General features: G+C 39.1%; 1 protein-coding gene and 1 pseudogene across 1 annotated transcript in view; one reads left to right on the top strand and one right to left on the bottom strand.

Moving 5' to 3' along the window:
- Positions 1 to 8,277, top strand: part of LOC107727355 (tetratricopeptide repeat protein 7A-like) — a 38,651-nt gene extending 30,374 nt beyond the window's left edge. Inside the window, 2 exon segments of the mRNA XM_016537197.1 lie at positions 5,007 to 5,065; positions 7,216 to 8,277. Coding sequence (XP_016392683.1) covers positions 5,007 to 5,065; positions 7,216 to 7,434 — 278 coding nt within the window. The 3' untranslated portion in view covers positions 7,435 to 8,277.
- A 7,966-nt stretch (positions 8,278 to 16,243) lies between these two features.
- Positions 16,244 to 23,985, bottom strand: LOC107727354 (uncharacterized protein C2orf61 homolog; annotated as a pseudogene).
- Between the last annotated feature and the right edge of the window lie 2,710 nt (positions 23,986 to 26,695).

Raw genomic sequence — 26,695 nt, 5'->3', positions numbered from 1 at the left:
TTTTTTTTCTTTGTTTACATGAGTTGATAGTGTAGTGAGATGGTTGTACTATGTCTGTGTGACAGGTAAATGCACACACACACACACACACACACACACACACTTTAACATCTTCAACCCACACAACTGTTGTTAGTGTCAACTAAAACAATAACTAAAGTCGTTTTTGATCATTGAAATGAAGCTGAAATTATGTGTGTAATAATAATAATAATATAAAATAATTAATACATCAAATAAAATATTTGATGAAAAACGTTAAAACTACAAAAATGAGAAATGCAACTATCCAAAATAAATGTTTAAATTGAAGTGCTAAAATTGCTAAAACTAAAACTGAAAAAAATAAAAATAAATAAAACATAAATTGAAGCAAATATATATATAGAGAGATTTTTTTAGATGTAATAAAAGTGTCAAAAGCAAGTAACAAATTTACTAAAACTTATTAAAATATATTAGAAGGAAGAGTTCATTCAAAATACTAATAATTACGGTCACACTTTATTTTAAGGTTCAATTTTCACTATTAACAAACCATTAATTACAACTTTTGCCTCAGTAAACTACTAAAGTGTTACCATTATTACTGTAATAGTATATAAATAATACTAAAATAACTCGACTTGAATCCAACAGTCTTAGACTACAATGAAATTCTGGCATTTTAGTCAATTAATTGTGATCATGTGACCTTTTGTACAGACAGTGAGATGTTCTTGCTCCCATTGAAGCTCATAATGTTCTTCTGATCATTCTCAAATCGGGTTTGACACAAACTTGCATGCTGCTGTCATTAAAGCAAAAGAGAGACAAACCAAATATCAAGAGATTATGAATTCATATTAATGAATATTACATGGTAGTCAATCAGCGTGAAAAGCTTTGAAGACCACTGGTGTCCTGGGATATGGTGATTGAGTCATCGCATATGCAATTTACTGTACATACAGTACAGTACGTACATCTTTACAACCCACAGTGATGTGTGCTAACATTAGCTCTGCCTCCACTCTCTGCTCTCATTGTGACTGCATAATGTCAGGCCCTTCATTACTCATCTTCACTGGAGTAACCGGAGTGAAGCTAGGCCATTTTCTCCCTATATCTGGCCAATCAGAGCACACATCCCCGCTATTTTTGGACAAAAGACGTACAATATCAATTCCCTGAGCTGATGAGAACTAATTCTGAGCTGGCTGGTGATGCCCTGCATAGTTCACACACACACACACACACACACACACACACAGCCGGTCTTCATCAGAGCATCACAGCACTGATTTCTCCGGATTAAGCAGATATGATTGAACTGAGGTGGAGGTTTGAGGGAATTCATCAGCTGGATCCAATGAGGAGAGGTTAAACATTTCTGTTCTTCGTGACACCTGTGACTAGAGCAGCAGCGCTCTCATTACTTCTGTCCTTCCTCTGAGACCATTTATTTCAGAGCCTCTCGGTTCACCCAAAAATGGAAAACTATGACAGTTTACTCACATGCTGTTCCAAAACCAGATAAATCTCATGGAAACATTTCCATCTCACCTTGAAGTTGTGATGTAATTAACGTAGAGACAGATCTTTACTTCTATATTGTGATGAATATTATTATTATTGAAAAGATTATTGAAAAAGCAAAACATGTAGGGCGGGGCTTGATTAAATTACTCGATTGTTGATTGGATGGAGGCAGATCTGAATGTGAGCTTACAGTCGATTGTAAGAAAGGGGCGGAGTTTAAATGGACTAATGCAGTATAAAAAGTGACGTGACATGTGGCCAAGTATGGTGACCCATACTCAGAATTAGTGCTCTGCATTTAACCCATCCTAAGTGCACACACACAGCAGTGAACACACACACGCCGTGAACACACACCCGGAGCAGTGGGCAGCCATTTATGCTGCGGCGCCCGGGGAGCAGTTACGGGTTCGGCACCTCAGTCGTGGTATTGAAGTTGGGAGAGCGCTGTACATTCACTCCCCCCACCTACAATTCCTGCCGGTACGAGACTCGAACCCGCAACCTTTGGGTTACGAGTCCGACTCTCTAACCATTAGGCCACGACTTCGGCCACGACTTTGGTATACGTCACCAAAGAGAAATTTTAATGGATCGAATTATGATATTTTGATTAAACATTACAAGATCAACTTAAAAAATAGAGACAATTGTGAATAATTTATAATAATACAAAATAGCATGCATTTAGAAAATGCCATTTCATGCAGACTTTAAAAAAGGCGAAAGAATACAAATGAAAATAAATATTTTTAGGACCAAATATTAATTAAGGTGATGCATCTGGATGTTTTCCTTTTTTTTTTTTTTTTGTAATTCCCATTTATTCTAAATATAGATTTCATTATAGTATTTTGTCTATAATACCTGAAGAATGCTATCTGTTATCATTCTTTTTAGTCAGTATAACCAGTCCAAAGTACAACCAATACTACCATGATGTAAAATACTTTCAATTGTATTTTTATTTAAACAATATTATTTTTATTTTATTTTATTTTGTTTTTTTGCATTATACTAATAATAATGATTTGTCATTAAAATTACAATGTCACAAAAAATAAAAAAGTGAAATATTGTGGTACTACAAATAGACTTTGTTTTCTTTAAGCAAAATTTTTATTTATTTTTATTTTGGGCTCATACGACACAGGCATGTATAAACGAGGTTTTGTGAGATTCACCCACCCAAATAAATCATTTTTTTCTTTTTCATTAAACAAAAAAGGATATAGCCAAAATATGCGAGAGGCTTCAAACACCGGTCCCCATGAGCCAACAGCTCCTGTATGTCCAACTGCGCCATAAAACAACATTCAACAGCGTCAGTTTTGAGGAGCTACTCCTTTAAATAAGTGTGGGAGATGGCAGGGTGCAGCTGAGGACAGAGGAGCTCAATTCGGCCCATTATTATACAGCTCATTTGGTCACGTCATGAAAACTCACACTTACAACATATATGAATCTGCGTCTGTGGGATCCACAGGGACGTGTGTGTTTGAGTCACAAGATGCTCAGGGCATCTGGTTGGGTATTTTTCATTTAGGGATATCAGCTGAGGTGAGTCAAACACAATGTCATGTCATATGAGTTTAGTGACTCAGCATCTCATTTGATTCTATTTCTGCCTATACATGTGCTTTTTCATATCTCTGTTTTTTTATGGCTCTTTCTCTCCCTCCTTCTGTCTCTCGTCTTTCTGGCTCTCTTCTATTGGCCTGTCAGTTGATTAGATAATGCAAATACATTATTTATAACACTTCACTCCTTCTCAGGCCTTTATGGGATGCCTAGCAACCAGGCAATTGTATCATATGGTGCAAGAGAGCTGATAATGAGACATAGAAGCAGTGTTAAGGCCATTTCATATGAGACGTGGCATGCATTAAAATCAGTCGAGGCAGAACGCACTTCACGCTTTCAACAGGCTGATGTTGCTTTGGTCATCATGCATTTGCACCAAGTCACCATGTTGTAACATGTTGAATTCGGCCTGCTAGGATCCTTTAGGATGCGTTATTGTATTTTATATTATGGGAACCACTTGGTTTGCCTGCACATTCATTCCCAAACTCACAAGCCAAAAAAAGATCTAATCTAATTACTTTTTTTTTGTTAGAATAATATTTGCAATTTAAAATGCATTTTTAAAAGAGGTCACGGTTTGCTGTGCTTTTTTTGTAGGGATGCTTTGCACAATTTGGCCAAAAAGGTTGTGATTATGCATTAATATAATTATAAAACAACAACAACTATTATTAATATTATTATACAAAGTAAGAAATATGAGGACTGTAATAATATTATTTTAGTGTAAATTAAAAAGTTAGTATTTTAGAAAATAACAATAATTTTACAGTCAAAAAAACAATTTGGTGAAATTACAATTCTAATATTTATGTTTTTAATTTCTTAATTTGCGAATGGGGCAGGGGGATCTAATTGAGATTTTTGTGATACAATTTGTGATTTAAAATGTATTTTTAAAGAGCTCCAGATTGCTTTGCTTTTTTGTAGGGCTGCACAATTTGGCCCCAACATTTTTGATATTATGTCAATATAATAATAATAATAATTATTATTATTATTAAATGAAAAATATTAAACAAATTAAAAATATTACCATTGTAATATTTCACTGTACAATTAAAAATGGAAATTATTTTAAAAATAATAATAGTTTGATATTACTGTAACATTACAATAATAATATTTATATTTTAATTTCTTCATTTTCAAATATTAAACCATCTACCTTTTATTTTGGCCAAAAACTGCACTGAGTGTTTCCTTTGTTGGCAACAGGTTTATAAATGTTTCTCATTACAAATCTGATTGCGTTCCCAAATGCATATTATAAGCGACCCAAAGAGCAGAGCAAATGTAGAGATGAATTCATGTGGAGCAACATTTACTGCAAACCGACTTGCTCTGAAAGACTGAAAACACTGGATTGTGAGCTGCACATGTGGAAATTAACACAGTGCCGTGCTTTGCTTTGTCATGTGGAAATTAACACAGTGCCGTGCTTTGCTTTGTGAATGAATATTTTTATCGTAGTTGCACCAAGTCATAATACGATTCCAGGTTTATTTCGATTAAAGAAACAACAAGGAGAATACAGGTCACTGCATGAAATGTTCTGGCTGCTGTGTTTTTCTGTAAATCTAGCTGTGTGTTTACACATGAATCAGTGGGGTATCTGTGTTTATCTGCTTGAAAACACATGAATTAGTGTTTGTACTGTGTGTGTGTGTGTGTATTTTCTGTCTAGTAGCTGACACTTGTAATCGTAGCTGGTCCCAGCTGGATAGGATCAGTATCCCGTTGGATTACAGTGTTCAGATGCAGGGCTGTGACCCTACGTCAGTTCTTCAAGTGGCACCTCTACATCACTACATAAAACTGAGCTCTTTTATGTCCACATGTGCCAGCCTCAAGTCTATTTACATTGTAAAACCGCCAGCTTGTGCTTTGCATTTCAGTCCTCCAGGTAGAATCACCAGTACAGCCTCTTGCTGAGCTGCGATTGGTCCACGGGCCTGTCAGTCAGTGTATTCCTGCAGCTGTGTTATGATCGTTCTTTCAAAACATGCTCTGCCTGTGGCTGCTTCTTTCACTTGTGTATGTGAGAGCCTCATTTCCTGCCTCGCTTTTCACTCTCCCCAGCGGAGTCATTCTCCTCTCTGATGTGCTTTTGAAGTGCCTGCATAATCAGCAGTCATGTGCTGCCACCCAGAAATACTACTCTGCATTGGTGTGTGTATGTGTGCTGAAAGAGGGGACGATGAAATGTAATTGCAATGAGTAAATCATGCTGTTGTTTGCAGGATTAGGGAAAGTAACACAATTTAACTCTAGGCATACACACCAACACACACTGCTGTTCTAAACACACTTTGCATGCCATACCGTTAATTTACAATATAAATTACATTGAGATTTCAGATTCAAGAAGCTTTATTGGCACGGGGGAAAAGGCTACACGTTGTCAAAGCATTAGTAAATATGCATATATGCAATTTTACAAACAGAGTGCAGTCCATGATTTATAATAAATGGTTTTAGTTCATTTTCCAGGAAATTAAGACTGTACATTTTATAAGTGTAATAGTAAGCTGCAAGGATGTATGTACATGTACTGTATGTGTAGGCCAACAAAAAAAGCAGTAAAGCCATGCTTTACTGTTTGTACTACATGAACCTCAATATTCATCAACCTTTGTCCATTTTGATATATTTTTATATTTGTCCTCTAAATGGCTTAAAAGTATTTTTTCTTTCCCTTCAGATAAACCCCTTTTTTTAAAAAGAGCCTTTTACACGAGTTTTCAACTTAATATGTAATAGTTTTTATGTGTTTTGGCTATTTATTTACATGACAACAGTGTTTTGGGGCCCTGAAGACGCAAACGTTTGAAAACAGGTGAAACATATGACATCATGCGCATGCATTTTACGTGTTCAGCCTATAGGAATGCATAAGTTTGCAGGGGCATAGTGTTGCTTTATACAAAGTGACATCTCCAACTACTGGCCTGGCATGAATAATACAGCATTTTTAGTTCTGTCATGACAGTTTTGCATGGTAGTATACATGGCAATGTTAATGTGTTTGGTCTTGGCAGAATAGATCTGCTATGCTACTGCTGCTGCAAGTACTGAGACTTGCTACTGCCAATACATCCACAGATGTGCTGCTGTGAGCATGTAAGAAATACTGCTGCTGCACATATAACATACATGAAAAAAAAAAACATATATAACACATGAAATTACCTTTTGCAGATCTAGACAGGTGGAGCTGGGGAAGGTGGAGGGTTTCTAAAGCGCTTTATAACTGCTACAGCAAGTACTAGCCAAGTATTTGAATGTTGAGCAGCAAGCTCATTGGCTGCTGATGCGAAAAAGAAAACAATCAGCTGTGCCACGTGAATGATGATGTGATTATATCAGAACGATTCAGAACCTATCGGCCTGTACCATCTAGAGTTTCATGACAGAATTTTGTATTCTTTTTCGTGGATCTGTGTGAATAGAGATGTTTTTGACAGTGTTGTGGTCTGCTTGCGAAACTTTTGCAAAATGCAAAGAAAAAATGTTTCCATTTACAGTACGTTATTGTTGTGTATTGTTGTGTAACCTGAAACAGTTTTGTACTGATTACAAGTTTAAAGCCCCATTCACACCAAGAACGATAAAGATAACGATATTAGCGTCCACACCAGCGGACGATATCGTCTGTAAGCGCACGCTCATCTGCTGTTTTAAATTCTCGAGCTCGTTATAGCAGGATTGATTCCGATTGGCTGTCAATGTTTTTATCGTTCATTAGCTGGAAAAAATCGTTCTGAAAGTGATTCCAACGATATCGTTTCTCTGTGCCTTTATCGTTATAGCTGTGGTGTGGACTCTGCTATTCTTTAATATTGAGAACGATTTTTAGAACTATATCTTTATCGTTATCTTTATAGATATCGTGCTTGGTGTGAACGGGCCTTAACACTTTCCACTTTACCCATACAAACACTTTTATGTATAGAGTTATGTGTAACATCAGCACACCATCACAAACTCCCCGCACTCATGTTTTTCTTGCCCACAAAACAAGTCAAACGTTCAGTTCTGTAAAAATACGTCATTACACAACAGAAAGAAAAAAAAATAGCTTTCTCCCTCTCTTCCTGTCCACAGGGGAAGTTGTTGGTGCGCACAGGCCGCGTGGGTCTCGGGGAGAAGATGCTAAGGGACGCGATACAGGTGGAGAACACGGCACACGAGGCCTGGAGCGGTCTAGGGGAGGCGCTGGAGAGCAGAGGCAGCGCACAGGCTCCCGACTGCTTCCTCACCGCATTGGAGCTGGAGTCCAGCTGCCCTATACGGCCCTTCACCATCATCCCACGAGAACTCTGACACGTCTCTCACACTCATACACGTGTGTATGAATGACTGGAGCGAATGCTGTTCTTCAATCACTTTAATGACACATACTGTATAACAATAACATTGCACGTTTAGGCTTTTTACTCCAATGAAAGGGAATGGTCTAAAGGTGTGGTCAGATTAGTGAAATATCAGCAAAATTTTGGGGGCAAAAAAGGTCTGTTGTCAATAGAGATGTATAAAGCATTGATCACCCAGATAACTCTTTCAAACAAGCAGCTTCCTGTTGTTCAGCTCTGGAAATTCGCATGACCAACTCGAATATGAGCGGAAACTGGGTAGGGAACTTTTTCGACTTGACTTGACTTGAAATGACTGGATTTCGCCTGCAAAATTTCGCTAAGCAACTGTAAATGTGAACACTCATTAATTCAGTAGCTAAAGGCACATTCACATTAGTGAATTTTAATGGGCGTAAAAAGTCCATTGTGAATTGTGTATGAAGCACTGCTCAGCCAGGAATTAACTTTCAAACCAATCAGCTTTCCATTGCTCGATGTGGTGAATGCACATGAAAAACTTGAATCTGAAGAGAAATCTGCATATGGATTGTTTTTGCCCTGACACAAAATTCTTACATTTCTATTGAAATGCCAACGAATTTGAACTAGCAACTGTATGTGACCTTAAACACACTGTCACTTTCAAACCAAGCAGCTTTCTGTTGGTCAACACAGCATATTTGCGTGATCAAATTGAACACAAGCAAAATGCGCATGGGCAACTTTTTCGTTTTTTACATGAAACTTCCAGTCAAACGTCCAATCGGATTCTTATCATAATGACTAGATTTCGCAAACCCTCTTTTAGCGTTAAAAAAAGTACTGTCAGGAATTACTGAAGATGCACAGTGAAAAATTATTTTTAAAAATGAGTGATTTTTGCGGCTGAAGCAGATGCCAGATTTATGGGAGGAGAGGGTTTAAATGAATCACGCAACATGATTTACTAAGGTTTGCGGTAGTGAATTTACTGCTTTTATTTGCGCCATTTTTACCGCCCCAAAAAAGCATGTTTTAACACATTTTGCGCTTGACATGGCTGTGATTGTTGCTGCCAGCAGGAGGCGCCGCAGAGAACAGAGCGTGAGGTAGAAGGGAGTATCTATAGATTAGCATCGGCTCTGCTTGTTTACGATCTTACGCTAATTTTTCTGGTAGATTGCGTTGGTCATTGTGGAAATAAGACGTTGTGTCTGTTCTTTATTTAGAACATTGTCAGTAAATCACTTACAGAAATTTCCACTCCCATTTGTGCTTTTTTTGGGAATTGTGCTCTCGTGCTAATTTGCCTTGTTTAGTAAATCTGGCCCTTAGTCTTTCGGAAGTTAACCAAATAGCTAACATCTTTTACAGCTCCTTTAGCGTGATGAAAAACATATTAGCTCAGGGTTATGTGTAGTGTAAAAAGTCTTTATTATTATTATATAATACAATACAATGTACACACAGCACTAAAATAGCGCCGCCCTTGTGACCAAACCATAAACACAACACAGAATGACTGAACACAACTCATTTTCTTTCTAACTGCAATAGTTTTTGCAGATATGCTGCAACATGTTCAGATACCGAGTCTTGTTTCTCAGGGACAAAACTGTTGAATTCGTGACTCTTTAAATTCTTTAGTATTTATAAACCTAATAATCCTCTGTACTGTATGTTGTTTAAAAATTGTTCTTCTCATAAAGAGTTATTTTGCAATCCCAGTTTCTCTTGTATTCATTGCATATCGGTTTCAGTCCTGTAGCTCCAACCCTTTAAGATCTTATGTAATGTTTCCAGTGCTGCTGGTGAAAGCCTTGGTCTTCTTTCTCTGGGGCGGCTGTGGTTGCCTAGCAGCCGAGCCTTGTTTGAGTTTCTGGGGAGGCTGTTGGATCTTCAGCACGTGGGTCTAAAGCCTCATGGAAAACAGCACGGTGCTATTTTAGCTGGTTCTCTTTGATGACGGGATCAAGATGTTAATTAGGGAGAGCACTGAACGAACACATAGACCATTGAGTTGAGTTATGTAAGTGTTATAAGTGGGATTCTTGTTTACTTGGACACATCTACAGTATACTGTACGTTTGAGTTTCTGGGGAGGCTGTTGGATCTTCAGCACGTGGGTCTAAAGCCTCATGGAAAACAGCACGGTGCTATTTTAGCTGGTTCTCTTTGATGACGGGATCAAGATGTTAATTAGGGAGAGCATTGAACGAACACATAGACCATTGAGTTGAGTTATGTAAGTGTTATAAGTGGGATTCTTGTTTACTTGCACACATCTACAGTATACTGTACATGCCTACTGTTTCTGCTGGCACAGACGAACAAGGGTTCTTTAAATGGTATTTCTGTCATCCTCCCATTTCTTTTGTTTGAAACGGGTCTTCTGGCCTTTCGGTTTGTTTTGATATGTGGAAGTAATTCAAAACAATACAATTTTATAAAGCTTTATTTGTTTCGCTACTGCTTCTGCATAACAGTTCATGCGTTTCACAGCAGGAATAATACGTAGGTCCTATTAAATGGGTCAAAGACATGATGCTTCTGTCCATTCTAAAATACATTCATATGCAATTCAAAACTTACATTCACATCCATGTTGAGAGTTTAAATGTGAAATTATGAATTTGAGCATTTCATGACATGGAAGGCTTTCTAATGCTAAAACCCGATTTAAAAGAAAAATGTGACCAAGCTTTATGTAAATATTTAATTCAATAATTGACAGTTACACCACCTGATTTTTTTGTTAAAGATTGCATTGCTAGAATATTTTTATTAGTACATACCTAGTTGTTAAAAATGTGTTCAGGGATTCATACAAATAACATGACGTGATACATAATAACATGATATTGGCTAATGTAGTCTACCAGCATTAAGTTCTCGTTTCACTTTTAACATATTTCGTCATTAAGTATTTATTTATTTATTTATTCTTTTTCTGTTAGCGGTTGTGTCCTGCAGTTGGAGTGGCAGTGGTGATGTATGGGATTATTTGGAGAGGTTCTAACTGATAAAGTCATGCTATTTATCTCCTAGCATCAGCATGTACAGTATAATTATCCTGACCAGGCCAGCCGAGTGATCCCAGCATCCCTTCACATAACAATGTTCCTGTATGGCTCACACAGGAGAGCTGGGCTCATTATGGTGCATACATTTTGAAAGAAAAGGGAATGATTAGATGGAGGCCTTTGAAGTGGAAGACTGTCCTTTGGGATTTCCTTAGTTAATCATTTAATAGAGCAAAACAACAGGGTTCTGGAAGTAAAACTCCAGATCATGTTCTCCATAGAGAAATAATCATATAAACTTGTGGAAAATGGGCATCCTATGACCCCTTTAAAGGGATAGTTCACCCACAAATGCAAATTCTGTCTTCTTTACTCACCCTCTTGTTATTTCAAACATGTATGATTTCCTTCTTCAATTGAACATAAAAGATGAAGAATTTTCAAGAATGTCGCCACCAGTTTCAATTTCCAAGAACTTCTAAATATTTAATTTTTGTGTTCCACAGAAGAACGTCATACAGGTTTGGAATGACATGAGGGTGACAAAAGAAGACAGAATTTCCATTTTTTGGGTGGAGTATCAATGTGCCTTCAATTTGTCTCTTCAAAGTCAAGTTCTTCCACACCAAACTTATCCAACCATGTCTTTATGGACCTTGCTTTGTGCCACAGTCATGCTGGTGTAGAAAGGGGTCTTCCTCACACTGTTCCCACAAACTTGTCCAGTGGTGGCGTATTTTACACCATTCCATCCGACGCTTGGCATTGTACTTGGTGAGACTTCCATGCAGCTGCTCGGCCATGGAAACTCATTCCATGAAGTTTTTGGGCTGATATTGATGCCAGTGGAAGTTTGGAACTCTTCAGCTATGAATCAGCAGAGCGGTGGCCACTTTTACACCCATATAGTGTACTTTAGTCCATATAGTATATATAACCTAGTCAAAAAGTAATATACTTAAAATACATTTATTTCATACTAAGTATAGTTCAAATCTATTAATATATTTACTGAAATATCGCTCAAGACTTAGTGATAAAAAATTTTTAATGAAACTTTTTTTTGGAGTAATACTTGTGTACAATGCACATTTCGTAATACTGAACCTAAAATGTGACCCTGGACCACTAAACCAGTCATAAGGGTCAATTTTTTTTAAAATTGAGATTTATATATAATCTGAATAGATGAATAAATAAGCTTTCCATTGATGTATGGTTTGTTAGGATAGGACAATATTTGGCCAAGATACAACTACTTGAAAATCTGTAATCTGATGGTGCAAAAAATATATATATATTGAGGAAATCGCCTTTAAAGTTGTCCAAATGAAGTTCTTTGCAATGCATATTACTAATCCAAAATTTACGGTAAGAAATTTCCAAAATATTTTCATGGAACATGATCTTTACTTAATATCCTAGTGATTTTTGCCATAAAAGAAAAATCTATAATTTTGACCCATACAATTTATTGTTGGCTATTGCTACAAATATACCCATGCTACTTATGACTGGTTTTGTGGTCCAGGGTCACAAATGTGTTTTAATTTCACTATTGATGAGGATGATCTTTGAATAATATTGGTCTTTAAATGCATGATATTTAAAGTGTACCTGAAGTATACTTGCAATAGTTCCACTTTAGCACAATCAAATATACTTCAGTATATTTTTAGTTGGACTACTTCCGCACAATTAAAGTGCATTAAGTACACAATTAGTTGTTCCAATTTAGCAGACTTTAAGTATACCAGTTTAGTATACCTAAAGTGCAACTGCAGGGTATTGAAACTCCTGAATGTTGTATTTATGAATATCCATGATCACTGACCAATTCAGTAAAATTAATGGGAAATAAGAGAAGTTACTCTATTGCAGATCATGGTAATGCTTTTGAGGGCATCAGCACATGCAGGTCACTAAACAGCATGTTTGTCAAGTTCCTGCTCGTTTGTTTATTCTTCTGGATTGATTATGTGCTAATGAAACAAAGTGATCACCATCATGAGAAAACCTTTTCTCTCAGGTTTCGCTCTCCCAGCATTGGACAGCTCTCTGGTTACTCACAGGTGGCAGGCCAGCCCTGCTGCTCCCACTCAGACTGGGGCGGGACCCTGGAGTCATGGAAGGTCAGGTGTCCAGACTGAGTTACAGCCCTGACAGCTGGCTGCCCACTGATGGATGGAGACATGAAGGTACAAAGTTATGATGCTGGAAAATGACACAAACACAAACCCAAATAAATTTTGTGTTTCTTATGTTTTTACTGTTTATTTAAAGTAGATTTATTTTTGTGTGTTTGTGGCAGCAGGTAGGCTGTAAATGATGGACGGACAAATTTTTCAGTATCTAAATCAAATTTATTGGTGTTTAAAATGGGTCGTATAATGGCAAAGTTATAAACGTTTATAAAGTTATAAACGTGGCTGAAGTTTACTATTAGAAATATCCCTGACAGGGTTATTATAGTTAATTTTAAACTAAAACCATAAAATACATTCAATTGAATTTCATTACTTTAAATAAAATTTCAAATAAAATATAGAAAAAAATGTTTAGGTCCCACTTTATATTAGGTGGCCTTAACTACTATGTACTTACATCAATACGTATGGTGTTCATATTGTATTGCAAAACACTTTTGCTGCTATTGAGGTGGGATACGGGTAAGGTTAGGGACAGGTTTGGTGGTATGGGTAGGTTTAAGGGTGGGTTAAGGTGTAAGGGATGGGTTAACTGTAATTATAAATGTAATTACAGGAATTAATTACAGATGTAATTACATGCAGGTGTTTTAAAATGTAAGTACAATGTAAAAATGTATGTACACAATAATTTAATTGTATCAACTGATTAATTTAAATGTAAGTACATAGTTGTTAAGGCCACCTAATATAAAGTGGGACCCTTTTTATTTTTCATTTTCATTTAGTTTAAGTTGATGCACTAAAATAGCTAAAACTGAAATAAAATTAATATAAATGTAAAAAAAGAGACAAATTTAGACAAGTTTATGAAATAAACTGACTTACCTTAAACCGAATAAACACATTTCATTACACCAAATACACAACATAATGTTCTTTTTTAGCAACGTCATATGACCCCTTTAACCTAAAATTTAATTTAAAAAGTAAATATAAAAATAAAAAGTAATTCAAAATATTAACCATAAAACCATAAAAGTGTTTTACTTTATTTATTTACTAACTTAAAAAAATATATGGTATGACCCCTTTAAATGTATCGATTGTCATTGATAAAACTTGAGTTTATAAACTGAGTTTTCAAGGTTGTAACCTTGCATTCACCCTCACATTCAGAGTGCTCAATCAGTTGTTCTCAAAATAAGCTGTTACACAATTTGTGCTGTTCATATTTCACAAACAATAGTACCACTCCCCACTGTCCTGATCCCAGACCATCCTCTTTAAAGAATTATGAGTCATATAATAGACCTGTGATGTAGTACCAGCACCTGACCATTGCAATGTAAAATGATACTCCAACCACTTTTGTCTTGTGTGATATTGACTCTGAACCTGACCCTGTTAGAAAAGCCCTACAGTGTCACCTGACTGCACACTAGTCTCGTTCACGTTCTATTTCGGGAAGAATGAAATAGCGGCGCACTAACACTTACTCACTTATCTTGGGCACGGGTATACTAATTTTGTACTGACTTTGTGCAGTTGTTGATTTGACACCAATGGTTTTGGTGTCCCTTCTTGCTTATTGCTTTTATAAAACAGTATATATGAGCAATATCACACAAGTAGCCGTGTGATAACTCACTATATCAGCATGGCTGTGATTCGGCCATAGACATGAGATGCATTAATTTTACTAACGTTTCTCTATCTCTCTCTCAGTATATAACCCACACGGAGGCTACATTCTCAGTATCATTAATGTCAGCAGAATTATTCAGGACCTCAACAATGGAGTTAATCTAGCTATTGGTGTGAGAGTGTTGTAAACAGCTGTTTTATTGTGTGACACTGACCTCTTTGTTCAGGCTGAATGAGTTATGTGAGTGTGAGAGTCATCACAAAGCTTTTTCCTACGCCCCATGACACTTTGCGCAAATTATGGGAGTAACTCCCGCTTACACTGTAAACAATCAGCATAAGGTTCGCACTGTGAACGCAATAATAAGCATTTTCAAAACTGGGTACAATGAGGTGACATTATTTTACTCACCCTTCAACCATCGATCATTAAAAGGAAATTTAAAAGTGTAAAAGCATTAACAAATTACTTTGAACATATCATGAATAATTCCTAAAGATCCTCCTTCTATCCACAGCAATATTACGGATGTGTTATATCATTATAGTAATATATGTATATATTTCGTAACAATTACATTTTACAGCATCTGTGTGAAACCTGGAAAGAGACATATATATATAGTGCATTCCAGGGAATTATTCATGGTTTATATCATAAATTAAATCGGGAGAGCAGACCACAAATGCACAGTATGTTGTCTTTTTTTCATTTACTTACAGCTGAATACAAAGGAAGCATGAAAATAATCAAGAGGAAAATAATGCAGCTGGTTGCAACAATATTCTATAAATATTGTTGTTATATCGCGCCACATTAATATCGTTATTCTCCTGACTTCTGAAAATAGAAAATTAATGAAAATTTACAGCCCATTCAGTCAAAATGACGGATAAGGATAATTTGTAGTGCAATATTATGATTTGAAATGAGCACCTGTTAAATGTGTTAACAATTAAATGTGCACCTGTAGTATACTTTAATCTTCAATCTTAAAAGCATATTTTTTAAAATATGTATTACATAATCCTTTTCGGTTAATTTGTAGCCTTTTTAGAGGCAACCCAGCCAGCATTTCAACAATTATTCACAGGTGAAGCAACATCATGGATCAAGGTTGTATCACTATTGAATTTTGTTTTGATTTTTCAAATCGAATCAATGTCAATATGGCAATGTTGTTTCAATGTCTTTTCAATATCTTGTTAAAGTGCCCCTATAAGGAAAGGTTCATATTTTGGTTTTGGGAGACCCCAACAACAGGTTGACATGCATGCAAGGTCATAAAACATTTTCATTGTCTTATAATATGCATTCATTTTATTATTTTATTACCTTACTTGCTCAACGACTCCCAAACGATTTGCTCAACCCTCCTCTGCGTGACGCTACTCTGCGGTGATTGGTCCGATTGGTCTCATTTTCATTTCATTTTGCCTGTAATGCCTGATAAAGCAGTGTTTGTGAGCGCAGTGCTGCTTTGTGTACAGCGTTACCGGGGACCGCTATTTTTACCGCTCCAAAAGCAGCACCTAGTGGCAAAGAATGAATTTGCATTTTCATTCAGACCAACGCGACAAGACCAACAAGTGTGCGGCAATATGCTAATGTTTCATGTTGACATCAACATGAAACGACTTGGGATTAGTTTTAAAAAGGACTTGTTTCAATGATTCAGAGCCGACTCTTTCTTTTGAGAGACAATAACTTTATACACGGTGCACTTTCAGATTTAAAACTTTGCAGGATGTTTTCATTCACTTAGAGCTGTGTTACACACTGCATGAAAGGTAATTTTCAAAAATCCATAATAGGGGCACTTTAAACTTTCAGTGTTAATATATGCATCTTTTGTTAACCTTTTTTTTTTCAACAATTCAGAATGAATGATTTTTTTTTCCAATGTTAAAACAACAGCTGACATACTGTATTTCAACCACATTTCATCACTGAAGGTCAGTCACATGTCAGCTGGAAACACTTTACTTACAAAAGAATGGGAAATATAAAAGGAATACATGAAGTTAATGGTATGTTGCGAAAAAGAAGGTCATGGGCCCAGTCCACTTTGACATCAGTGCTAAGCCGCTGACCTTTGTGCCATGTGGGCTCATACACACCTGATCCTGGAGTTTCCTGTCAAAAACAGACAAAATGGCAAGGTTTTGAGACTTTTAGCTTAATTTAACTCAAAAACATGTACTTCCTTCCCACTTATGATGATCAATATACTGTCTGGCTGTGGTGTTTTTAGGCCTTAAAACTGGTTTTGCTATTGTAAAACAGGCATAGAAATGGAGCTTACCGAGTGCACGCTGTAAAGCCGTGGAACAGTAGACAAACCTAAAGCAGGAAGTGACTGCAATACCTGTGCTTAGCCTTGGGTTGTAATGTCCAGGTGCTGGTCCCTCCTTCTAAATCCGTCAGTGGAAGTCAATGCAACAAAAGAGAAATTACAGTTTTATTTAATTAACCAGTTGATGGAATAGTTCACCCAAAAATTATCCTTTTAGGACCTCTTTTATAATTTTGGACCATATCAGTTTAAAATCACCATCCACTTCCATTGTATGGAATAGAGCATCCTTTTGTGTTACACCAGGCTGAAGTATTTATTTAAGGTTTATTTAAGATCTCAAATCAAATTAGAACATCCAAAATCAAATCCAAAAAAAAGTAATTAATCAACTTTAGCTTTAATGCATAAACACCAATAGGCCTATTTATATGCTTTCAAAAGCATAGTTGAGAAGACGCCTGTGCTACAAAAGCTGTCTGCTATCATTATATGCCATTTGATTCCACCAGCGGCCTCACTTGATCCAGCTGGCCTGTGCTGTGTGTGTGTAGCGGGTTGAACTGTGCTGGAGGTGTTAATGCTGGCCGCAGTGGAGCTCACTTCCCTCTGCCTGCTTGCCCATGAGGTCAACTTCCGATGGTTTTAGAGCCCTCATACCGTTGCGCCCTTCTTCTATGGGACGGCCAGCCAGCTCGACATTCCCCTGGATAAGAGCAGATAGCTGTGCCATACTGCACATGTCTGTAGAGGCACTGAGCTATTATTTCATTAAGGGTGTGAGTCCTGTCCGGAAGAGCCAAATTCAACACCCTCCACCGCCAGCTACTGGTCTTTATAGTATCTCAGTAGTTCTCTAGATATCTTAGAGTTGCTATCCACATTCATTTTGTAGCTCTATATGCTTACTTTTGTCTATTTTTATATCTCCTAAGAAATACTATCAGAGGGTTCTGAGATTAGCACACAGCCTGATATTACAGTCCAACAGCATTGGGACATGTCACTGTTTGAATCACTCCGGTTGTCTGTTTTTTGTATGTTGCAGACAGATTTGTGGTTTGTGGTAAATACATTTTTATTTATTTATTTTTTTTTTAGAAAATGATTTAGCTATAAGGCCCTTTTCGTGTAGAGCCCTTTGAAGCTGCATTGAAGCTACAATTTGGACCTTCAACTCGTCAGCTCCCATTGAAGTCCATTATACGGAGAAAAATCCTGGAATGTTTTCCTCAAAAACCTTAATTTCTTTTCTTTTGAAGAAAGAAAGACATGAACATCTTGGATGACATGGGGGTGAGTAAATTATCAGGACATTTTTATTCTGGAAGTGAACAAATCCTTTAAACAAGGAACAAAACGGGTGACTGTATTTATGAGTAAGTCGTTGAATTATTCAGTTAATTAACCGATTGTTCGAAAATGCAGACTCATCCACAATCGAAAGAAGTATGAGTGAGTCATTGAATCATTCACCAATTTGTGCAATAGCATTGATTCATTCATGGCACAGTGGTTAATTATGCTTTTCAGAAAAAAAAGACCAAGTAACTGATTTGTGTCTAAAATGTAAGTTACTCAGTAATAACCCCTTTTTAACTGCAGAAATATCAAACTCGATTGTGTTATTGGTTTGATTATCAGCAGGGCTGTGTTTACCCACAGTCGAATCAGACCAACAGCACTCTTGTTCATGTGATATTCTGAAGAATTTTTGGGAAGAAACATCTGGGGGAAACAATTGAAACCTCAAAAAGACTGAAATACCTGACTTTTTTTTTTACTGATTTTTTCCCAATTTACAGTCTGGGAGTTTGGAGTCAATGGTACTTGCTGAAATTCAGAGTCAGTCTGCAGATTTTGGCAGAAAATTGTGCAGTGTATGAAAGGAAAAGCCTTTTCAGACAAACAGACAATCTTTTAGATTAAGACTGTGATTCTATCCAGTCAGAGGATATCCAACATGGCACTTGAAAGACTTGTAGTGTGTGTGATCCTCAGTCGTTTAGTGTATGATGCCTAGTATAACCATTTACAAAACTGGAAATTGTATGATGTCTAGAGTTTTAATATCTGTTCAGAAGAAGTCTTTTGTGTATCATCCAGTGAGTAATAGAATTTGGCTGTTTGCTGTTGATCTGTCATCTTAAGAATAAGCTTGAGGTTTCTTAGCTACTTAACCTTTGACAAAACACTTGTCTTACATGAAATGACACCCTCTTACAACCACACAAAGCCCTAATGTTCAGCCTAATGAGACCCAGAGGATGACTTAGCATCCTCACTGTTCCGTCAACACCAGACAGCTGCCAGCACAGCTCGAATAACCAGCCAACACACCACTGAAGCCATGGTGCATGAGGTGCAACACTGACACACAGCAGTGAAACTCACTCACAGGAAACTAGATGCTTTAGAAAACATTCTGGGCAAAAACAGGAAAAGCATTTAATATACACATAATAGGTTAGGTTGAGATTTTTATGTTGAAACCGGACACTTACTGGGAGAAAGCTGACCCTCTGTACCGCTGATCGGAACATCACGTGTCTGCAATAAGAGACCAGTGTCATAAGAGAAGACAATAAAATGGTGCAGACAGGCTGGAGGAGAGGAAAGAGTCAACAGACAAATGAAACACTACAGGCTTCAACAATAGGTCAGGCTGTGCTTCAGATTGGTACTTGCTTTGCTAATATTTTATTGGCCCCATCACAAAATTAATGCATTGTATTTATTTATTTATATTCTCATTTGTGGTCAAATTGGTAGTTGACATGAAATTTGGAGCACTTTTATCACTGTCCTGTCATATGACCTTCTATAGTTCAGAAGGCTGTGAAGTACTTGTGTAACTGTATTTCATACTATTTTGTGGAACTTGTGTACTACTGAAACTGAATACTTCTACTTTTACTCAATTGCATTTTTTTTAAGAGTTAGTCATACCTTTCAGTTGCATTTCGAGCTAACGCATTTGACTGGTCATTATGATGCAATATGTCCTCTCATTTCTTCTTATTTAGTGGAAAAAATCTCCACTGTTTCTTGGTTTCATCAGTAAATTTCCAAAGCTAAGAAAAAGTGTTAACTTTTTATTTAAGGCCTTTAAGAACAATTAAATTGAGTAAACTTTGAACGTTAGATATTTGGCTAGATACTTCAACGTTCAATTGATTAATTGTCCACAACAGTTAAAATAATTACTCAACTGGAGTTTTAGGGTCTGAATGTTCCTCTAAGTCTAACCAGTGTTAAAGGAGTGATTTTATTGTGGCCAGCCTAAGGCAGACCTGTGCAATAATCATGCTGTCTAATCAGCATCTTGATATGCCACACCTGTGAGGTGGATGGATTATCTCGGCAAAGGAGAAGTGCTCACTAACACAGATTTAGACAGATTTGTGAACAATATTTGAGAGAAATAGGCCTTTTGTGTACATAGAAAAAGTCTTAGATCTTTGAGTTCAGCTCAAAAACAAAAGTGTTGCGTTTATATTTTTGTTCAGTGTATATATATATATATGTATATATTAGCTACTTTAGTATAATTTAGAAAAAAAAAAATATATATATAAAATATAAATTAAAGCTTGTTTAGTCTTATTTTAAATCATTTTAAGTTATCATAAGACCATGGGTCACAAGTTGACTCTGGCTGCCTGGTTGAGAACCAGTGCTCTAGAATTCATCTAAATCATTTAAACACGTCTACAACTTTTAAAAATTTAAATGTCTTGCAGCATTTAAAATGAACTAGTGATCACAAAGTTTATTTAAAATGTTGAGAAGAAATGGTGACAAGCTACAGGACCTAAGATACCTACTTTAACTTATATGTCAATTTTGACCTTAATACTTTTTTTTGTCTACTGTATGTCAATATATGTCTGTATAAGTCCACCCCCCCCCCCAATAAAAAAGTAACAAATAATTTGCTATAACAGATGGAAATTATGTGTTTAAATCAGCAACAACAGTGTTCAGGTAAGTACATCACAGAAAGCCAGAAACACATGGATTTGAGCAGCAAGTGCAAATGCAATGGAAAATGACAAACCGTTAGACAGGCCCAAGCCATTGAATCACCCTTTTTTTTCAGGCCTGCACTAAAGCATCTAAAGGCCATTCTGTGAACTGCCTGAGATTAAGGAAGAAACCAAGAATGAGATGGAAAAACATGTGTGATGTTCTCTGACTAGGATGTGTGAAAGAGTGCTGAGCGTGATGGCAACTCACTTGCAGGGTGATTTGGGGGCAGGCTTCTCGGTAACATCCTAATGGCCGGGTGAGAGGTTAATATCCTGCATTAAACACACACAAACACTACATCAACCAATTATTTTGACACACTGATTCACATACTGAATGTGAGCTCCAGCCACTGCAGAGAAATATTTTGACTCTGTTTTTAATGTCAGGTACCAAGAAACTTCAGCGTAATGCTGTTTACACTAAACCTATACGTACATGTCATGGAATAAGACAGAATGTTGTAGCCACCTTGAGGAACATTTTAATGCTTAGAAATGATTGGGGTCAGGGGTGCAACAAACAACTGTTTACATTCAGCTGTCTTATTTAACACTGTCACATTGTAATCTGGGCAAAGTTATAAAGCATAGAAACCAATTCTGAACAGTTGTTTTATTACCTCATCAGCTTTTTATATCAATGACGGTAGACCAGAAACACCTACCGGCCGGAAAAGGTACTGCAGACTTCCGTTTTTACATTCCAATTGTTCCGTTCCGTTCCGTTTGTTTTCCTGTGTCAACGTGCGCTAGACTGTCTCTTTGACCACTTCACCACGTTAACTGTTAGTAAGTTAAGTTAACTGTAAGTAAAAATGCATGTCAAAACTCTCACGTCTCACTGCACTAGCTGTATCTTGTGCTTTTAACAGTAAAAAGCATTCTGTGAGATTCGTGTGAACTGCGGTTTTTTCAGCTCACTATATTTTGTTCGTTGTATCGTGTTTTTTCCATTTCACTGTACTGCATCATGCGTTTTTAACAGTAAAAAAAACGGTACGCATTCCGTAAATTCAGCTCACTGCATTTTGCTGGTTCCAAGACCCTGCACGTTTTTCATTCCACAGCACTGTCTCGCGTTTAAAAAAAAACGTTATGTGTGAATTCGGCTCACTGTATTTTGTTCTGTGAAGCACGTTTTTCCATTCCAAAGCACTGCATATCGCGTTTTTAACAGCAAAAAAAAAAAAAAAGCATTCTGTGTGAACTGCGTTCATTCAGTTCACTGCATTTTGTTCTGTGAAATGCGTCTCAAGAAGACCCTGCACAATATTTTTTTTTTCATTTCACTTCACTGCACTGCGTTCATTCGGCCCCGGCTCACATTTCTGTGTGAACAACTGACCTATAAACGCTACCTTATTTTTCTCATAAGAGTGGGAGCAGCCATTTGTAAATTTAATGTGTCTGGCTTCCGGTGTCACCCGCTTCCAGCTATTTTTAGCTGTACAAATTAAACACCTCGTTTTGCGGCTTGATATTTCAAACTGGTGTGTCTTAGCATATTATTTTAATGTATTATCCTAATTATGAACACACTGGTTTGTAGTGCATACTGTTTTACCGTTTACTGAACTTTGTTATTCTTCTCGTTATTTCCCTACAGCGGTTAATGAACCGGAAGTCTCGCACACTCACAGAAAACGGCTTACTTCCGCATTGAAAAATAAGGTGGATACTGTGGACAGATGGACTAGTAACGCACTGTATCGTGAGAGACTGTCACGAAATGTTACATTCTCATCGAATCGTGGGAAAACAAGGTAAACGTGATTTCACCAAGCGCAACATGTTCCTGGATCAACATCCATATTGATCCTGCAACAACATTCCAATCAACCAATCAGAATTTACGGATACGTTTACAGGAAATGTCCATTTTAGCCTTACAACCAGAGTTTGCTTCTACACTCTTGTTATTCAACCATCATTTCCCTCTGATTTTAGGCATAGGCCTATATTATGGGAAGGGTTAGGTTTAGGAGTAGGGGTAGGGGTAGGGGTAGGGTTAGGTCTATATTTTTGGACAATATTGTTGATCCTGGATCAGCAAAAGATGTTGATCCAGGAACATGTCTTGCTTGGCAAAATCACGGTGACCGTACTTAGAAATTATGTGTTGAAATGCTGGAGATGTCAGGGCACAGGCCGGGCCGCCACTGATTTAAGTGACTGACTGACCTTATCTCTGAGGCCCAAAGTGTGGGTGTCTGGTCTGGGGCAGCTTTTGAAAGAGCAAGTTGCCTGGCACCGCAGAGCCTCATTGATTGAGTCGGTGAAGTTATATGCCCCAGGCAATAGCACATCCCCTCGACGCACAGTCGACATGAGGGTTTCGCTCGGGGCCTTTGAAGCTATACATCCTAGGCACAGGGTTAAGTCCCATCTCCTCTATGAAGTCCTGAATGTGGTAACTGCCAGGAATGGGATAGTCCTGGTGGAAGAAAGAGGAGACCTCTTTTATGCCAGTTTCACACCTAACATGATTCCTGGGGTTACTACACTGAGTATGTGCTTTTGTAACATATAGGAGATCCATATTCACATCCAAATGGCTATTAATCTACATGATATGAAGCCCAAAGTTTAAGAAACGGCTGGACTGAAAACAACATTGTATTGATAGTAGATTTATAATCTGTTTTTTCATGGCAAAAATAAGCTTGACTTGCAGCTGCGGCTTTGCGGTGCTGCTTATGCAGGCAGCGTGAAAGCTGTAACCTGTTAATATGAGAACCAAAATAAATACAAGCTGCTTTCGTATGCGGTTTGAAACAGGCCTTATTTTTGAGACAGAGGCCACTTGTACACCAAAAATGCACATAAATGCCATAAATGTTTCAGGACAAGTGTTCTTGTTATTTTTAACTCTTTGCTGGATATTTTGTAAAATATCACCTACCTAAATAGTGTTTCTCCACCAATCACTTCTGTCAGTGTACATTTCTTTCTGTTTCAGAATAAAAACAACTTTTTTCAGAATACTTTGATTAATTTAAGAACATTTTTTTAAAAATAAAAATCTTTTGTAAAATTATAAATGTCTTTACTGTCACTTTTGATTGATTGAACGAATCCTTGCTTAGTAAAAGTATTAATAAATGAAAAAAAAGACGAAAAAAAAACATTTGTAAAAACACCAAACGTTTGTAGGTGCACATTGATCCAACTCAGATCAAACACACCTTAACAAGTTAATCAAGGTCTTCAGGATTGTTAGAAAATTACTAGAAGGTGTGTTTGATGAGGGTTGGAGCTAAACCCCTTAAACTCTGCAGAACTGAAGATCCCTGCACTATAGAGAAATATTGTCTTCCACCGCAGTAAATGTGAAAACTTACCCCATCTATACATTTTCCTGTGGGTAATGTTTTCTCTCTTCCTGTGGTCATACTTCTGTCGTTCCTGTTTGTCTTCTGTAACAGACACCTCAACGACAAGAAGCGTTGCTTAGATACTTATACTATTTAACTATTAATCAAGAGTACTGGATACACAAGTTCTGCTATTTGTTTGCTCTCTTATTCGTTAGTTCCCTTTCAGTCGGTCACTCTCGACGTCACGTCGGTGACCGACGAATTGGGATCTCACTTAGAGAGACCAATCCACTTTGAGTGTAAACTAAACGAGCCAATGCATATTGGCATGCGATAATTGCATCCAGCTGGCGCTGATCACAGCGTGATCATAAAAAGGCAGCCGGTGCAACGCATACCAGCTTTTCGCTTCGGAGCCGAGCGACAACATCGTTCTGCTCCTACCACCTGCTTCGTGTGTGATGAGTTTAACGCGCTCTAGGGAGCTTCTTGTGATGGCGGACGGCACTTCAGTGGTGGTCGTTCCTGTGTCGAGTGGGTTGCGCACTTCAGGCTGCACTACCCCCTGTTGTGCTGCAAGCAGCCATCTCCCCTGTGCGTTTCAGCACCTAAAAGAGCATTTCCCTGAAAGAGCTTATTTCTCTAAAAGAGCTTACACGGGTTCGTCTTTGTAAAGACAACGGATCGTCTTTATTAAAGATGCCATTTCACCCGTGCGTTTCTGGATGCGGTCGTTACCTGGCGCCGGGTGATGGTCACGATCGCTGCGTCACGTGTCTGGGCATTAAACACGCTGAGGTGGCGTTCGTGGATGAGTCATGTTCCCATTGCTGGAAGATGACAATCTCGGAGCTGCGGGCCAGGCTCCGTTTCCTTTGGCAGTCGAGCCGCCAAAGGAACGCGCTGGGACCTCTTCAAAGAGCGTACCAGCGGTATCCTTCGGTGCTCCTCCCTACAACCGGATGTCGATCACTGCATCGGAGGGAGAGCTCTCTGGAGAGGAAGATTCGGCTGCGCTGCCGCCCTCCGGGACGATGGCAAAGCCTGAATCGGATCCGGAGATGTCGGCTATGCTTCCCCGGGCCGCCGAGAGGGTAGGGCTCAAGTGAAAACCTCCACTGCGTCCCGAGCCCTCGAGATTGGATGATTGGTTTCTCGGGGTGGCTCGCGCTGGTTCTCAGCGCCCCGCCTCGGTGCCTTTCTTCCCGGAGGTGCATAAGGAGCTCACCAGGTCATGGACGGCACCTTTTACTGCCAGAAACCGACCTGCTGGTTCCTCCTCCCTCACCACTCTTGACAGGGGTGCAGCTAGGGGGTATACGGCGATCACCCCGGTGGAGCGGTCGGTAGCGATGCAGTTGTGTCCTAAAACCGCCTCCTCCTGGCAGGGTAACCTGTCGCTCCCTTCCCAGGCCTGTAGGCATTTGTCTGGTCTGACCGGCGGTGCTTATACAGCTTGTGGAGAAGCTGCCTCCGCATTACATGCTATGGCGTTACTGCAGGTTCATCAGGCCAAGGCACTGAAGGACCTGCACGAGGGTGGTCACGATCCGGAAGTTCTGAAAGAGCTCCGAACCGCTACTGACCTCGTGCTCCGAGCGACGAAGGTCACCGTGAGTTCTCTGGGTCGTGCGATGTCCACACTTGTGGTCCAGGAGTGCCATCTCTGGCTATGTCTGGTCGACATGAGGGACGCCGACAAAGTTTGGTTCCTCAATGCCCCTTCATTCGGTGACGCGGTCGAGAGCTTTGCCCAACAGTTCTCTGCTGCACAGAAGCAGACTGAGACGATTCGTCACATCCTGCCCCGGCGGGCAGCTGCTGTCTCCACCCGTCCGCAGCGTTCCAGCCTGCCCCTGCATCCGCCCCGCTCCCGACGCTGCATCCGCATCAGACTCGAGCAAGTGGCGTGGTGGAGCTGGGCGTAGACAGGCCGCCCCGCCCGTCCAGGCCCCCATCAAACCTGGTGGTGAGCGGAAGAGCAAGAGGCCACGGGACGAGCGACCCACAGAGGGAGGAAGCTGCTATTTGGGGGATGGTGAATGCACCTCTCCCTCCCCCGGAGGAGGGCCGGGTGGAGAATCTGGAAAATATCGACGAGAGAGCGGTTTTCTCTGTCCCTGGGTCCCAACACCGGACCACACTCATCCTCCTCCATCACCAGCTGGCAGCAACGGGTGGTTCGAGAGCGTCAACAAAGGCCCTACTCACGCACCCTCTGCCAAACTGTGGAACCAGGTAAGCGATGCATCGCACACTCAGACCCCTCTTCGGTCCACTCACAAGCCATCCGAGTTGGGTCCCTGCGTTCCACCTCGCTTCCCCACTGCGGGTAGGGTGGTGGTTCCGCTGGTCCCGCTTGCACGGTATCTGGGTGCCTGGCTAGCGCTAACCAGCCCGCCTCGCTGGCTTCTGCGGACCATCAGCCTCAGCTATGCGATTCAGTTCACCCGGCATCCCCCCAAGTTCAGCGGCATCCGCTTCACGGCAGTGAAGGCGGGCGATGCTCCAGTCTTGCATGCAGAGATCGCAGTCCTACTGGCGAAGGATGCGATAGAGACGGTCCCTCCAGCCGATATGAGGACGGGGTTTTACAGCCCCTACTTCATTGTACCCAAGAAAGGCGGTGGGTTACGACCAATCTTGAATCTTGTTGTATGGAGTTGGATTCGGTCAAACAGACAGCACGCCTCACAGAGAAACGTGCGCGATTGGTGCTGAACTGCTTGAATTAATTCAAGGGCTGGACAGCGGTCCCACTGAAACCATTTCAGTGACTCCGGGG

The sequence above is a fragment of the Sinocyclocheilus rhinocerous genome, unplaced genomic scaffold (assembly GCF_001515625.1).
Source record: "Sinocyclocheilus rhinocerous isolate Xijiao unplaced genomic scaffold, SAMN03320098_v1.1 scaffold756, whole genome shotgun sequence".
NCBI classification, from domain to species: Eukaryota; Metazoa; Chordata; class Actinopteri; order Cypriniformes; family Cyprinidae; genus Sinocyclocheilus; species Sinocyclocheilus rhinocerous.
This window is presented reverse-complemented; position numbering and strand designations above follow the sequence as displayed.